Raw genomic sequence first — 14378 nt, 5'->3', positions numbered from 1 at the left:
ATTGGGCACACAACCAAGCGAAAATGTGTTCTCTTTGTATTATTATGACTTCAGTCTTCATCAGTAAACGTTTCTGTAATTTATGCAGTTTATTTTCCTAAGCCGCTTCTTATACAGTCGTCTCAATAAACGAAAAGAAATCCTGGGTTTTTCAATTTTTCATTAATGAATTAATTGTTATGGTAACAAAGGAACCTACATAAATGTGTATTGTATTTCTTTTTAAGATAGGTTACAGTGAAAAATGGTTAAATCTTCTTTGGCTTCAGGTAAGGAATTAATTTTGGCCTTTCCAGCACAATCATTAACTCTAAGCTGTATTTTCCCTTTATCTTGGGTTAAAGTGTTGGTGATAAGGGTTCATGAATAATTCCTAAGATATAAGTGCCTAGAGAGGGCTTCGTCCTGAGCTCTTTGCATTACTCCGGCTCAAGACACGATTACCCGCTGTATCACTCTTTTTGTTTGTGCGCCATCAAAAGTTTTTAAACGATCACATTCCGAACGGAATCTGAAAACTAAAAAACAAAAGTCTATTCGTTAAAACGGAATTTCATGAGCCGTTCAGATAATCTAGTGTTTTCAGAGAAATTTATAGGCAAAAGTATTTGAATATATGTACTAAACGTGATTACTGAAAACTTTATAATTATTTATGTATTTGTTTCTTTAACATTGGATAATTTTAGGATTTAAAAGAACATTCGAGTTACTTCAGATGTCAACATTTTCTTCCCGGTCTGCCCTGTCTAGGCGTCTCTCTGTCAGAGAAGCACGCATTTCGTCTTCTGTTTAAAATTGGGAAGAAAAAATTAGATCAAATAAACAACAAATGTTTATACTTTATATTTTATGTTTATTAAGTTAATAATATTGTACAGACCAGAGCGATCACTGAACAAAATTAACATGGACGTTTATACACGAAACTTCTGACAAAATCCTTATTAAATAATAAATTTCGTCTGATTTGAAAATGTCATTTTCGATCACAGGCACATGCTTAATCCTTTTAATAGAGTCATTGTTATCAGGGAAACTAGTTAAGGCGTTTAACCGTTAATTTATTCCCATTGAAACATCAACATTGATGCAGGTTTGCAGGCTTATGGGACGAGGGTGTTGTCCATCTGCATGTCAATATGATGCGTTTAAAACTTGAATTTATGAGCGTTGATGAGCACCAGCGCTTGAAAACCCAGTGGTAAAGTTTCAAACCGAACTGATTTATAGCTGGGGGTTCTTTTTCCAATGGTATCAACAATCATCATTCACTATTAGCTTTACAATAGTTGGAGTAAAATAGATGTTTGTAACAAGAAAGCAATTTAAGTCGAACGTAATTTTTCACAACAGGAAAACACTAATTTTTCAACGTTAAATTGTTCTCTACTGTATTTCCTATTTTCTGTACGATTTGTGAAATATGGTTTGTAAAATAAAAATAATTAGCTCATAAACTAATCTAATACATAGTTTACTTTTTGTTCATCACTTGATTTAACTAGATGGAGGGAACGTTTCTATACAAAAAGGATTCAAATCAAGTAGATAAGTAGAAAAAATCTAATATTTATAGAAAAAATTGAGTAAAACTCTACATTAAATTGCAATGAACCATACAAGCAAGTAAGATCACTTAATTAAAGATAATATATATTTCACAAAATTGGAAATACATTTTTGTTGTTCTACAGAATGAGTAAGATAAACTTCTTTACAACACAAACAAGATTAATAGGCAAAAAAATTAAAAATACAATGACTTGTTTTATTGTTTTTTTCCACATAATAGAAAATTGGCCAATTTAAAGGTAATTCTAAAATTGGGCAGAAGGTTAAAATAAACAAAATTTATGTAAAAGCTTATCAGAAGTACCGAGTCAAGTCGTCGCCTTTAAATTATTCTGGAACAATGCCAAATTATTGCTTTTTTCCAGAGAAAATATATGTAACTAGTTATAAATTTCCGTTTATAAATGTTGGGGTGGCAAAAAAAGCCTGCTGATTATAATTATTGACACAATTGTATATCTACAAAAAAACAACCTGAAATCGAAAAGTTTTCGAAATACTCAATTGAAAGGTTAATCTGATTTACTCAAAAGTACAACCTTATAAATTTAAATGGGCAAAAAATTAGTTTAAATATTCCGATTGATCGTGTAATAGCCCATTCTTTTAAAATTGTACCATGCAGAAGATTTTTGTATGAAGAATACGGATACACTGCTAAAAATTGCAACGCGCCCTATCCCTTATTTCTTCTTATATATTTTTTTTTATCGAGACAAATCCGACTTTCCTTTTTTTGTCCACAACCTCAACCGTAGATCTTGTTGTATGCGTCGTTTTGAACAGGGGTCTTAATTTATTGCGTAACTATCGGATTACTTTCTTTTTCAGCAGAAAAGAACGGATTGGACATTTAACCTTTTACAAATTTATTTTCTTATTAAATTATTATTTAAAACTTTGACTATATTATATGTACTGCAATTATGATATATACCAAATATATGGATATATATATATATATATAAATTATGGTTTTGCGTGTAGTAAACTAGTTTTTAAAAAGAATACTATTTATTACGCAGCAAGCAAATACAAAACTGGAATAACCACTTCCAATTAGGGAATCTTCGGTCTAAACTCGATGAAAGCCCGAGACGGATTCAATTAAAAATATTAATATTAGCAAAGGCTTGGGGATGTAATGAAGGAGGGGTTTCCTGGAAGTGAACACGTGTAGGTGTGATAAGGGAGGAATGTGAAGGGTTGCAACAGATAAGGGTCTAGCGAGTACATAACAGATATATATTNATATATAAACACACACACACACACAGGGTGATTGGCAATAAGTGTCGAAAATTTCAGGAGGTGTTTCTATTAACCATATGCAATAAAAAACTTCCTATATGCCCCTGCCTAAATCTGAACGGTATTTTTTTTTTGTTTCTTACATTTATATGGTATTTACAACTGCAAGTGATGTATTAAATAAATATGTTCGTAAATGTTGAATTATCATTTGAGGCTCTTGTAGGAGAAGTTGCCCAGTGGTACCACTAATTCACACCGTAATCTTGTTCAGACTTCACACAATTAGGTCTCCTCGGGGCCACTTTCGCTTTAATCGTCTTGGATTTTCAGGTAGGGTTGGAAGTGATAAATGTACGAATAGATTACTGTGTGTGTTCAGTGATTGATGAAATTTTTTATATCGGGTTTTGATGTGTTCATGTACAAACGGGATGTGTAGGTCGTTGTGGATAGTTTAATTTGAAACGTAAAAAGGAGCATTTATAATTTGACTCAACGGTAAAGAAGTAATTTCAGGTTTTGGGTTTTTTATATTTATTTTTCGACTTCGGTCCACTAAATTGCTTATCAACTTCCGAATTCCCGTCTGAAGAAAAATATAAATAGTTTGTGCCACCTGAGAAAACGTTAAATTTGTTGTAAGGTGTAAGAAAACTTATTTACATTGCAGAATTGATGGAAAAGTTCTGCACGAAAATTCCGAAAAAACAAAAATGTTAATATTTGGAATTTTTTGAAAACGTTGGATTGGTAACTATTAATAACTTCAAGCGCCTGGAGCTTTGCAAACTCTCCTAAAAAGTTCCCCATTCCATTAACTTCCAACTTTTTGGATTGCACTTCTGGAAGGCTCAAAAATTTTGCATTTTTTGAAAAAAAAATCTGTCAATAAAAGGGGTTACGCTCAACTTTCCAGGAAATCCGTTGGCTTCTGAGTTTCGTGTCAGTTCTTTATAGTTCGATTGGTTGATTCGTTGTATAAGATGAGTAGAAACACACACAAAAAATTGTGAAATTTTCCACACTTATCGCCGGTCACCCTGCATATATATATATATATATATATATAAAGTTTGTTTTTTTAAAGAGAGAGAAACTGGCTTTTTGCTAGTTTTCTTTCTTTTTTGGCCTTTCAAGCTTATTTTATTTTGAACTGCAACAATTGTATATCCTAAAAACACTAGCCACTCGTTTGACTTCAGGTGGTGAACTACAGAATTGTCACAAAACACGCAATATAAAATACTATATCATATATATACTATAACAAATATGTATATATATTATATATATAAAATTAAAATTTTACGTAGTGGTAGTTTTTTAATTTAATATCTCATGGATAATTATTTATAATACAATTTAAATATGAGGTTGCGTATTACAATTTGGTGCTCCACTCCTAATCGATTTCTGTTAAAACGCTACGTAATAACACTTTGATTAAGAGATGATGGAGCTGTACGCTGTATGTTTCTAAAGTAGTTGGTCGATAGGATACAGGAACAACGGGAGGATCAGAGATGATCAATCTTAATCAAACTGCTTCAACAGGTTGGATATTCTGCCCATGCCGGTCTTTGTCACACGAGCTTTTGTAAACTAGTCGTTGAGTTAGCCCTTTTGTACAATAATATTGTAATGGATTAATCGAGCTTTGTCAAATTTTGTTGTGTGTTTATTTTTACCAATTCTTGATATACAATATTTTACGCCACCTTTTGTACAATATTTAAAGTGATTTGAAGTTTTCTTTTCAATTTGTTTTTGTCCAAATGCTGACAAATAAAGAAAGCAAAGATACAGAAATATTTCAGATCGTAAAACTCGCCATATCCTTTCCCAAATACCAAAGGTACAATCGGATATATCCTCTTCGGAAGAGAATGGGCAAAGGGATGTTCCGTAATTGGACGCGGGTTTGGATATTTGTGGAAGGAAATAGGAGATCCCCGTCCCTTCACGTTTGCGGTCCCTGTTCAATTCAGTGAAAAGGAAGTGCGATGACCCTCATCGAACATATTGCTTACGGAAGATATTGCCCAGACCGCTGTTCTCTCGGGGATTGCTGAGGTATATGATTCGGCTCTATTCCACTCCTACTTTCTTCTCTTACCTGTCAATGTCGACTTTGGACAGCTTACAATAAAAATACATAATGTTTGTATCGTACATTAGAAAAAAAGGAATAAATAAAACGCTCAAACCATATTTAAAAAAAGATATTCGTTACTTCGTGAACTTTTTCATAACATCTATTAACATTTCGTTTTTGCATGTAAATATGGCTTATATTAGGAGTTGCTTTTTATTTATTCTGATGAGCAGTAAAATAAGGAAAGATTTACAAATATTTTTGAAAACCTCTTTTCTATACTTATCTCTCTCTCTCTCTTTCTCTCTCTCTCTCTCTCACTCACTCTAAAAATGAAAAATATAAAATGAAAAACATATTTTTCTAAATTATTATTCAGAAATCGTGTGATGCGGTCTGGTGTGATGTAGGTTTCAGAAAAACATTTTCTTTATCGTGCCAACGTTTCGATCTTTATTGAGATCATCTTCAGGGCTCAAAGAGTTTGTTTTCTGCGTAAGTGTGCCATTCTTGCGTGTCGTGTTGAGAGTGCCCGGCATTCATTCTATTACTTAATAATTTCTGAAAAAAGCGACTGTTTGGCTGTTCTTGCTAAGTAAAGATATAGCGTTTTATTTCTAAACATTTGATTATCGGCAAGCTGATCTGAGGTTAGCAGTGTCAAGGTTGAATCCTGGGGTAAATCTCCACTTTTAATTGAAAATCCCCGTGACATTGAAATTGATTCCAGTGGGCGGACAATAGTGATTAATCAAAAGAAAAGCAATAGGGATTTGGCCGAAATCCGAACTCGACCGCCTGGATAAACGTCAGGCATAAAAATGTTCCCTGTGTCCCCTTCAGTGAAGCGAAATGGTAAAAATGAGATTAAAGACGCAGGCATAAATTACCCGCTTACAAAATAAAGTCCAATAATTGTAAAATATGCTCGCGATCCTGGGGACTTCAACAGCGGGGTCAAATAACCCATAATAAAGACAAAATGTGACACCGGCCACAGGCAAAATTATGATCAGCTTGACACTACAATCTCCACCCAGACGGAAAACGCTAAGTAACTAAAGTTTCTTTCTGCTAAACATATTTTTAATTAATATTTTTTATATGAAATACAATTTGCGCAAATAAAATAGAAAATTGTTTAATAAAATTGGTGATCTCTCTATAGAAGTCTATCTCTCTCTCTCTCTCTCTCTCTCTCTCTCTCTCTCTCTCTCTCTCTCTCTCTCTCCCTCTCTCTTTAACTTTCACTCACTTTCTCAGTATCTAGATTTACGTTGTAATTAATTAAATAGTGAAAATAAACGCTAAAGCGAAAGATTTCGCATCTTTAGGGCGCTGGTTATACAGTTGTGCACGACAGAGAAGTTTTCACAAACTGTATAACTTTAACGCCGTGATTTTCTCGACCCCTCTTGAAATCCTATTATTCTATATTAAAAAATTATATTATTATTAATTAACATTATAATATTATTATTATTAAGTTTTTATTAATTGGAAGTAGAATAATAAGCATTTATTTTTAATATAAAAATTTTGATTTTTTCTTATAGTTTTAACGTACTGCTTTTAGGCCTGGACATCCGCCATGTTGACTCAAGTAAACTGAGAGATACAACAATACATGTGATTTTAGAAAAATGATACCATAAATAAATGATTAAATAATTTAAGCAGTAAAACAATTAAATAAATAACTCAACACGACATGCAAGAATGGCACACTTACGCAGAAAACAAACACTTTGAGCACTGAAGATGATCTCAATAAAGATCGAAACGTTGGCACGATAAAGAAAATTTTTTTGAAACCTACACCATACCAGACCGCATCTCACGATTTCTGAATAATCATCGACTAACGGTCACTAATCACCACACACACACACACACACACACACACACGTATTTTTTCAAAACTACCTCATTTTTGACCGCTCCTCACGACTTCAACAAGTATTTCAATTCATTTAAGAAATCGTTTTTACATCTAAGTATAGCATATATAAAGAACTGCATTGGTTCTCTCTTTAAGGCGCTGGTTATACAGTTTTGGACGACAGACAAGTTTGCAAAAACTGTATTAATGACGCCGTTGTTCTGACACATTCATACAAAACAAACAAAAAAATTCGGCAAAAAAAATTAACAACAAAAATCTTTTCTTTTCTTTTTAATATTTTTAAACGTTTTCTTTATCAATCTAGTATTCATTGATTCATAAAATATTAATAAATTTAGATTTTTTATTTATATCTATTTACAACTTTACTTTAAATACGCGATAAGTCAAAATGTTGAAATTATTAGTATATTGTGTGAACGTGCACAGAACGTATGTATGTGCATGTATGTAAGGACACACGAAAGGGGGGTAAGGCATGGACAGCTCAGCATTCATTAGTTCACCAACAGTGTGGAGATCATATGGCAACTATCTTTTACCGATATTAGGCAACTAATTCTCGCGTGGTCAATATCGCTTCAGTCTCTGAGGATTGGGTAAAAAAACTAAAAATGAAAAGTTTATAAAGGAATGGGGGTGGCTCAGATAGGATTTTAATTTTACAATTTAATGAATTTTATGGTTAGAGACATAGAAGAAGCCGTAACTATTTATTGTTCGAAGAATTTTAGAATGTAGGCTTTGTAGCCTGTTACGATTATTACTTACAGCGGTTTCTTACAGTTTAAGTCCGTATGTCCATAGTAGGGTTAGCAGGGCAGTGTATAGATTTTGTTTGTTACTGTAATTTCGATCGCTTGTCAAGCAGTCGTTTTAGCATTCTGAATATTGCATTTAAATTTTTACGTTTATCTCGTATGGTGATTCCACGTAAGTCGTTTATCGAGGTGCAAGGTAACGTACCTGGAACGGGAATAGGAAGATTATGGAAATTGGCAAAGTTAAAAATGAAAGTGTTAAGGTGAGTGGGTAAATCAGCCGTGTTAATTGTGTAGAGGAGAGAAGCGAGTACACTACCCTGTGGATTTTTATTTAAAAAATAAAAACGTGATTTATCGGCAGCCGGTAGAGTAGAATCGGTAGCGTCTTTTTTCTGTATAAAGACCCATAGGGAAAGTCGCAAGTATAAAAGTTTTAACAAGGTTAAGTCCTGCCATACTACATAAAATCTTTTCCTACACCGATTTTCAAAACATTTTCCTCGACCTCGCTCTATTATTTATCGACTAAGTCTGAAGCATCGAGATAATTTAGAAGTAAATTCAAGGCGTAGTTAATACCACTGTTCCGGCCATTTGGAATATAGGATCCCTGAATTCTAGACGAATCGTGATGGGAATTAATTAATTACGTTTTCATCCTAGGCCATCGCGCTAACATTCATAAACTTAATTAACAGATATTTTTCAAACTTCCGAGTTCGATTGTAGATAATATAATGATCACTGCGATGATCTAGTGTGTAATTGTTATTTATAATGCAATGCAAACAAAGATAATAATAAATAGTTTGAATTAGTACTTGTGATTACCTTTTAACACATACTGATTAATTACATAAATCAACATAATAATTTAACGCAATTTTAAATAAACGTTAAAAATGAGTAAAACATCTAGGTCCAGGTTATTTTTAGCAAAAGGCGACTGAAGGGAAAAAATGGGAGAGAAATTATTAGCATTTTCATGCTGGAACTAACCATTTCTACCCTTTTTTCTGCCCAGACGTTATTTCACTTCGGAGAAAAGGGGGCTGGGAACTACACCACCCGCTTGGCGCAATTACTAAAGGAGCTGGTCGTTTTCTTTCCATGGGAAGTAAATTAAACAGACCTTGAAATTGTTACCCCTTGAACGAGTTTTCACGAGATCCGGCCTGTTTCCAGCCCTGGGCCGTTTTCATTCCTGTTATGGACATTAAAAACCCTTCCTACGCCAATCTGGAGGTAGGAATTTTGTAATATTATGCAAATGGAAATTGTTCAATTGGCGCTGTCTTTCCAACTCGCCTGGTACAAGGTTTATAGACCATTTCAATTTTACTGAAGGTAATAAAGTAAAATCTAGTTAAATATTTTGACAGACTAACTATCATTCGTAATAGTATGGAAATAAGAGCTGTAGAGTTATTTAAAGAATGTGAACGTCAGTATTTTGACAAAATTTCAAGGTGCAGATGGTTTTAACAATATATAGATATAGTTAATTTTTATTCAATGGACTCTACAATAATAATCAATAATAATCGCATTTTCCATTTTATTTATTACTGTTTTATAAATATCGTGAGATGGTCCCCTAAAATGATTTGTAACGCCAAATTTATATACACACTGGGTGACTGGCGATGTGTCGAAAATTTCAGGTGTTTCTACTCACTGTATGCAACAAAAAAACTTCCTTTAAAATCCTGTCTAAATATCAACGGTAAAGAAGTAATTTCAGGTTTTTTCTAATTTTTCGACTAAATTGCGTATAAATTTCAGAATTACTGACCACCTGAAAAACGTTAAATTTGATATAAGAAAACTTATTTACATTGCAGGATTGATTAAAAAATTCTGAACGAAAAATTTAAAAAAAATGTTGAAATTTGGAATTTTTTTAAATGTTGGATTGGTAACTGTTAATAACTACAAACTCCTGGAGCTTTGAAAATTCCCTCAAAAGTTCTCGATTCAATTAACTTCCAGCGGTATACCCACCTTTTTGGATTGCACTTCTGGAAGGACCTAAAATTTTGCATTTTACAGTTGAATAAGGTTTTTAGTTGAGATAAAAAAGTCTGTGGCACGAGCGGGATTCGAACCCACGATCTTCGGTTAGATACGCCGCTGCTCTTCCACTTGAGCTATCGTGACTTCGATCCACTCGGACAATTTTTATCTCAACTAAAAACCTTAATTAATTGAAAGATATTAATTGGTCAAGCAGACCACAAAAACTGGTGAATTTAATAAGTAAAAATGAAGTATACCTTCACTAAAGCTCTCCGTGGCCATTTCATTTGTTGCCGAAAATCAAATAGATTACACGACATTTGAAAAATGGCAAAAAAGAGGGAAAATTCAAAAGGTGGGGTTGAGATGGGAAGTTAGAGTCCGAGTGGATCGAGGTATATATATATATATATATATATATATATATGTATGTATATAATTTGCTTACATGACAAACTATTTAGTATTTCAGGTTGAGTGTTGAGAGTTTTTTGAAAGAATAGTTGCTGATGATTTTACATTGACGGAAAAAGACTGTATTCTGTTTATGAGACAAATATGTGAAGGTTTTCAATATATGTACCTCAATCGACTGTTCAACTAGACCAAGTTTTTTAATTAATTATTCTAATTAATTATTGTTTTTATCTAAGGTTTTTGGTTGAAATGAAAAATTAGTGTAATTAGTGTCACGAACGGGATTCGAACCTAAGACCTTCGGCTCAATACACCCTTGCTCTAACCACTTGAGCTACCGTGACTTCTACTAATTTTTCATCTCAACTAAAAACTCCCTTAGATAAAAAGAATAATTAATTGGAATAAGGAATAAGGTCAATTATGGCCACTAAGCAAATATGGATTATTTTGTAATTAATTATTGTTAACTGTTTTATTTCATTGTTAATTATTTTAAGTTATTGTTAATTATTTATTGATTATTGTAATAAGTTAAAATAGAGTGCATATTGCCCTATTCTTGACAAAAGAGCGATTTCAAGAACTTTTCCATGATTTGCCTATTCGGGCTTAAACAGAGATAAGAGACGTTATGCTAAACTTACTCATTATGGCTAAAGTCTCGGCTGAGATAGGACTTGCACCGATTCGGTCAAGTCTTATCTCACGGAAGACCTGCGAGAGGTCAGGAAAGACAAATTCACTTTATCTTCTTGCACTACCCTAGGTCGTTGTTTTTTCCAGGCCAAAAGATCTGATAATCCAATTGAAAAACATGTTAAATATGTTAATTTAAAACGAAACATTAATAACAACGAAATATAAAAGACAAAATTATAAAGTTAATTGATTAAATTGTAGGACATGTATGTAACAACTTGGTCTATTTTTAATTTAAAAATTGTTTAATCTATATACGAAGATAAATAAAGATGATTAAAAAAAAACAAGCTTTTTCAAATTAAAAGGGTCGATAGTGATAAAAAAGGTTACATGCGAAGCCTCAATATTATAAATAACCGAAGGTACTTGAAAAGTCAGAAATAATTTTACAACAAAAAATGAGTTACCTAAATTCAGTCGTGCAAATTAAGTCGAAGAAAGCAAGATTAAAAGTACTTTATTTTGCTATTGTTAAGTTTCGGCGAAAAAAGGTATCATTGGCAGTTTTAAAACTTTTCCCCTGGCATGGGTTTTGTTTATCAGGATAAATAAATATTTAAACGGAAGTGTCCCCTGTTGTTGGGGTTTGTCGCATATTCAATCGGTCAAATTTAAGACCCTCTTCTTTTCACTGGAACTGCCACTATTCCGAAATCCCAGCGGTCGTAGGTAAACTAATTCCCGGAGGTGTCGGAATTTTCCCCCTTCTCGCGACTTTATTCACGGAATTGTCCTTTGATGACGGTAAAAGGACGAACGGTTTTTTTTTTTTTTTTTTGAAAGGGTTAAATCTCCAACGGAGATTGATTTCCCACTGGGCGATAATCCAACCCGGTAATGAATAAAACATGTCATTTTAAATTTATAATAAAGTTTTTTACAGCTTTTTTCAAAACTTATGTCGATCTGAAAACAAAATTTAATATTAATTTCTTTAACATCATTCAATTAAAATTTACACTTATTTTAAAGTAAAATTTGGCAAATAATACTGCAAACTACAACTTTATTTAACATGTTAAATAATTTTATTCCTTTATACAAGATCAAATTTTAAAAACGCTGGACATTAGAATAAATTTATTTTTCTTTTCTTCTTGGAGAAAAGGAATGACTTTGCAGAAAATCAAATATTGGCAGGATCATCTTAAAATAAAAAAAGATTTATCCTTTGTCCTCGATTCGAAGGAAACAGCTGCTTCCTTGCTCTTTCCTTTTTTATACGTTTTATTTGCGTATGTGTCATTTTGACCCGATGGTCGAATTTATTTGACCCATCGAATGAATTTGGTTAGGAATTGGTTTATATATGATTATTTATCATTCATTTCCTAATCAATTTTATAAACTAATATAGCAAGTTACGACAATAATTAATCAATTTTTCAGATCCTGAGCAACAGGCCGGGAATCGTTGCCGAAGAAGAAGAAAAGAATACAGACTGGCTCGACTCGGATTTCATAGCGGAGTGCCTTTGCTGGCATAACGTCTACAGGCAGAGGCACGGCGTACCGGTACTTTCTCTTTGCCCGCAGGTAACGGATTTTTTTTATTTTTTTATTTTTTTTTACAAATATGGAATTTCATACCTTCGGGACGTTTCAGATGTGCGAAAAGGCGCAGTCCTGGGCCAACCACCTGGCCCATACGAATTCCTTTTTCTACAGAAACGACAAGGACGTTGGGCAGAACCTGTTCTGCAGGTTGACCAACTCCCTACAGACCGACGTTACCGGTAACCGCATTTTTATTTATCACCTTATTTTTTGTATTAATACAATTGCATTAAATTTTTACGGATGGATCACTCTTGGATGGCAGGTTGCACTATTTTCGATTACAAAAGCAAACACAAAGAACAGTACGCTCGTCCAAACTCAATCACTGTCTACACAGTGGAATTAACAGCCATAGCTAAAGCGCTTGAACACATTAAAAAAAGGAAGGAAACAAAATTCTGCATATTAACGGACTGTCGAAGCGCTGTAGATAGTATAAGTAAGGTAACTCCAAACTGCAAAGTTAATAATTATATCATCGCGGAAGTTTACCGAAAGATCTTTGAGCTTTAAAAAAATCTGATAATACGCTGGGTTAAAGGTCATGCAGGTATTCATCATAACGAAACAGTGGATGCATTGGTGGAAGTGGCCACTGAATCTTGTGTATTCCATCAGTTGAAAATTTCTAAAACAGACGGTAATTTTTTTTTTCAACGAATCTATGGGATAAAGAATACAGCTCAGCAACAGCTATCGAGCTTTATGCCCAAAGTTTAAAAAAAATCGTGGTTTTCGGAAGGAGGCAAGCAAAAGGCATTCTATTCTATTATTTTCTTAATAAAAACTAACCATCAGTGTTGTGTTGATCTTCGTAAGAGGCGAACGTGTGTGTCTCAATCGAGAGGATTTAACAAGCAATAACAATTGGAGAAAACTGAAATTTTGAATTATTTTATACATTCCTTATTTTTTTATTTTAGCGATTTTCGAAGAAGGAAATAGGAAAAGATGGATCAAAAATAAATAGAGAAGTCGGATGCGCTTGGTACGATGCCCAGACTAAGCCAATTGCCTAAACTTGCAACAGTGTTTACAAGCGAACTAACAGCAATTGAAGAAGCTCTGAAATATGCTTTAACAATTGGAGATATAACTAATATTGTAATTATAACTGACAGCCAAAGTGCTACAGCGGCGATAAGCTCAAATCAGAGCAAAACGTTAAATAATCATATAATATTACGTATTTTAAAACAGGTAAAGGAAAGTAAGAAGCGAAACATTAATATCGAATTTTTACGGACGCCGGCTCACTGTGGTATAATAGAGAATGAAAAAGTTGACAAATTAGCAAAGGAAGCAACTTTAAACGGTGAAAATATAAACTTGAGAATTCCATATACAGACTTAAACGAAGTCATCAAAAAACGCATCATAACATTGTGGCAAGAAGATTATGACAAAGTGGAAAAAGGCCTTTTATATACAAATTTAAATCCAAACGTATCTACCGATTCATGCTGTGACAAATGAATGTTTGATAAAAGATTATGCAGAATAATGTGTAGATTAAAATCCAAAAATGGCTTATGCAAGGCATATTTGAAGAAAATAAATCTAAGTGACAACAACAAATGTAGGTGTCATGAAATTGAAACGATGGAACACATTATGAATTGCCGTTCATTGCAGTCAGAGGGTCAGACTATGTTTAATAGGTTACAACCGATACTGGGATCATCCATAGAGTATAGAACGATATTGGAATCCAAAGATGCAAACGTCTTTAAAACCATTGGTAAATTTCTGAACGAGTCGCAAAAAAAATCTAGATTAAAAAAAATAAATAAATAAAAATAAAACTAATCATGGCTTGTGGGGGAGTTATATGCAAAGAATTGGAATAAGCATTTCCCCAAACTGCCCAGCATGCGACAGTCCATCGAATCCCAGTCATTTAATACTAGAATGCCCAGAGTATGATAACGAGAGGAAAAAATTATTGGATGATTTGTATAGTGACCCCAGTGTATTTGGGCCAATAAATCTTGAAACGCTGTTGGCAAGTAACAGCATGACGGTTTTGGATTTAATATACAAATTTCTTAAATCAATTAACATGTCTTTTTAAGATCCGGGG

The 14378-nt window shown here is 33.2% G+C and overlaps 1 protein-coding gene across 1 annotated transcript in view; it reads left to right on the top strand.

Annotated features, from left to right (window-relative positions):
• Positions 1-14378, top strand: part of LOC106667780 (Golgi-associated plant pathogenesis-related protein 1-like) — a 74919-nt gene that overhangs the window by 55635 nt on the left and 4906 nt on the right. Inside the window, exons 2-3 of the mRNA XM_014395957.2 lie at positions 12125-12271; positions 12342-12471. Of these exons, the coding sequence (XP_014251443.1) occupies positions 12125-12271; positions 12342-12471 (277 nt within the window). The remainder of the gene's footprint in view (positions 1-12124; positions 12272-12341; positions 12472-14378) is intronic.

This window comes from Cimex lectularius, unplaced genomic scaffold (assembly GCF_000648675.2).
Source record: "Cimex lectularius strain Harlan isolate CLEC.00 unplaced genomic scaffold, Clec_2.1 scaffold87, whole genome shotgun sequence".
Taxonomy (NCBI): domain Eukaryota; kingdom Metazoa; phylum Arthropoda; class Insecta; order Hemiptera; family Cimicidae; genus Cimex; species Cimex lectularius.
Note: the sequence above shows the minus strand (reverse complement) of the source record. Positions and strands in the feature narration are given on the sequence as shown.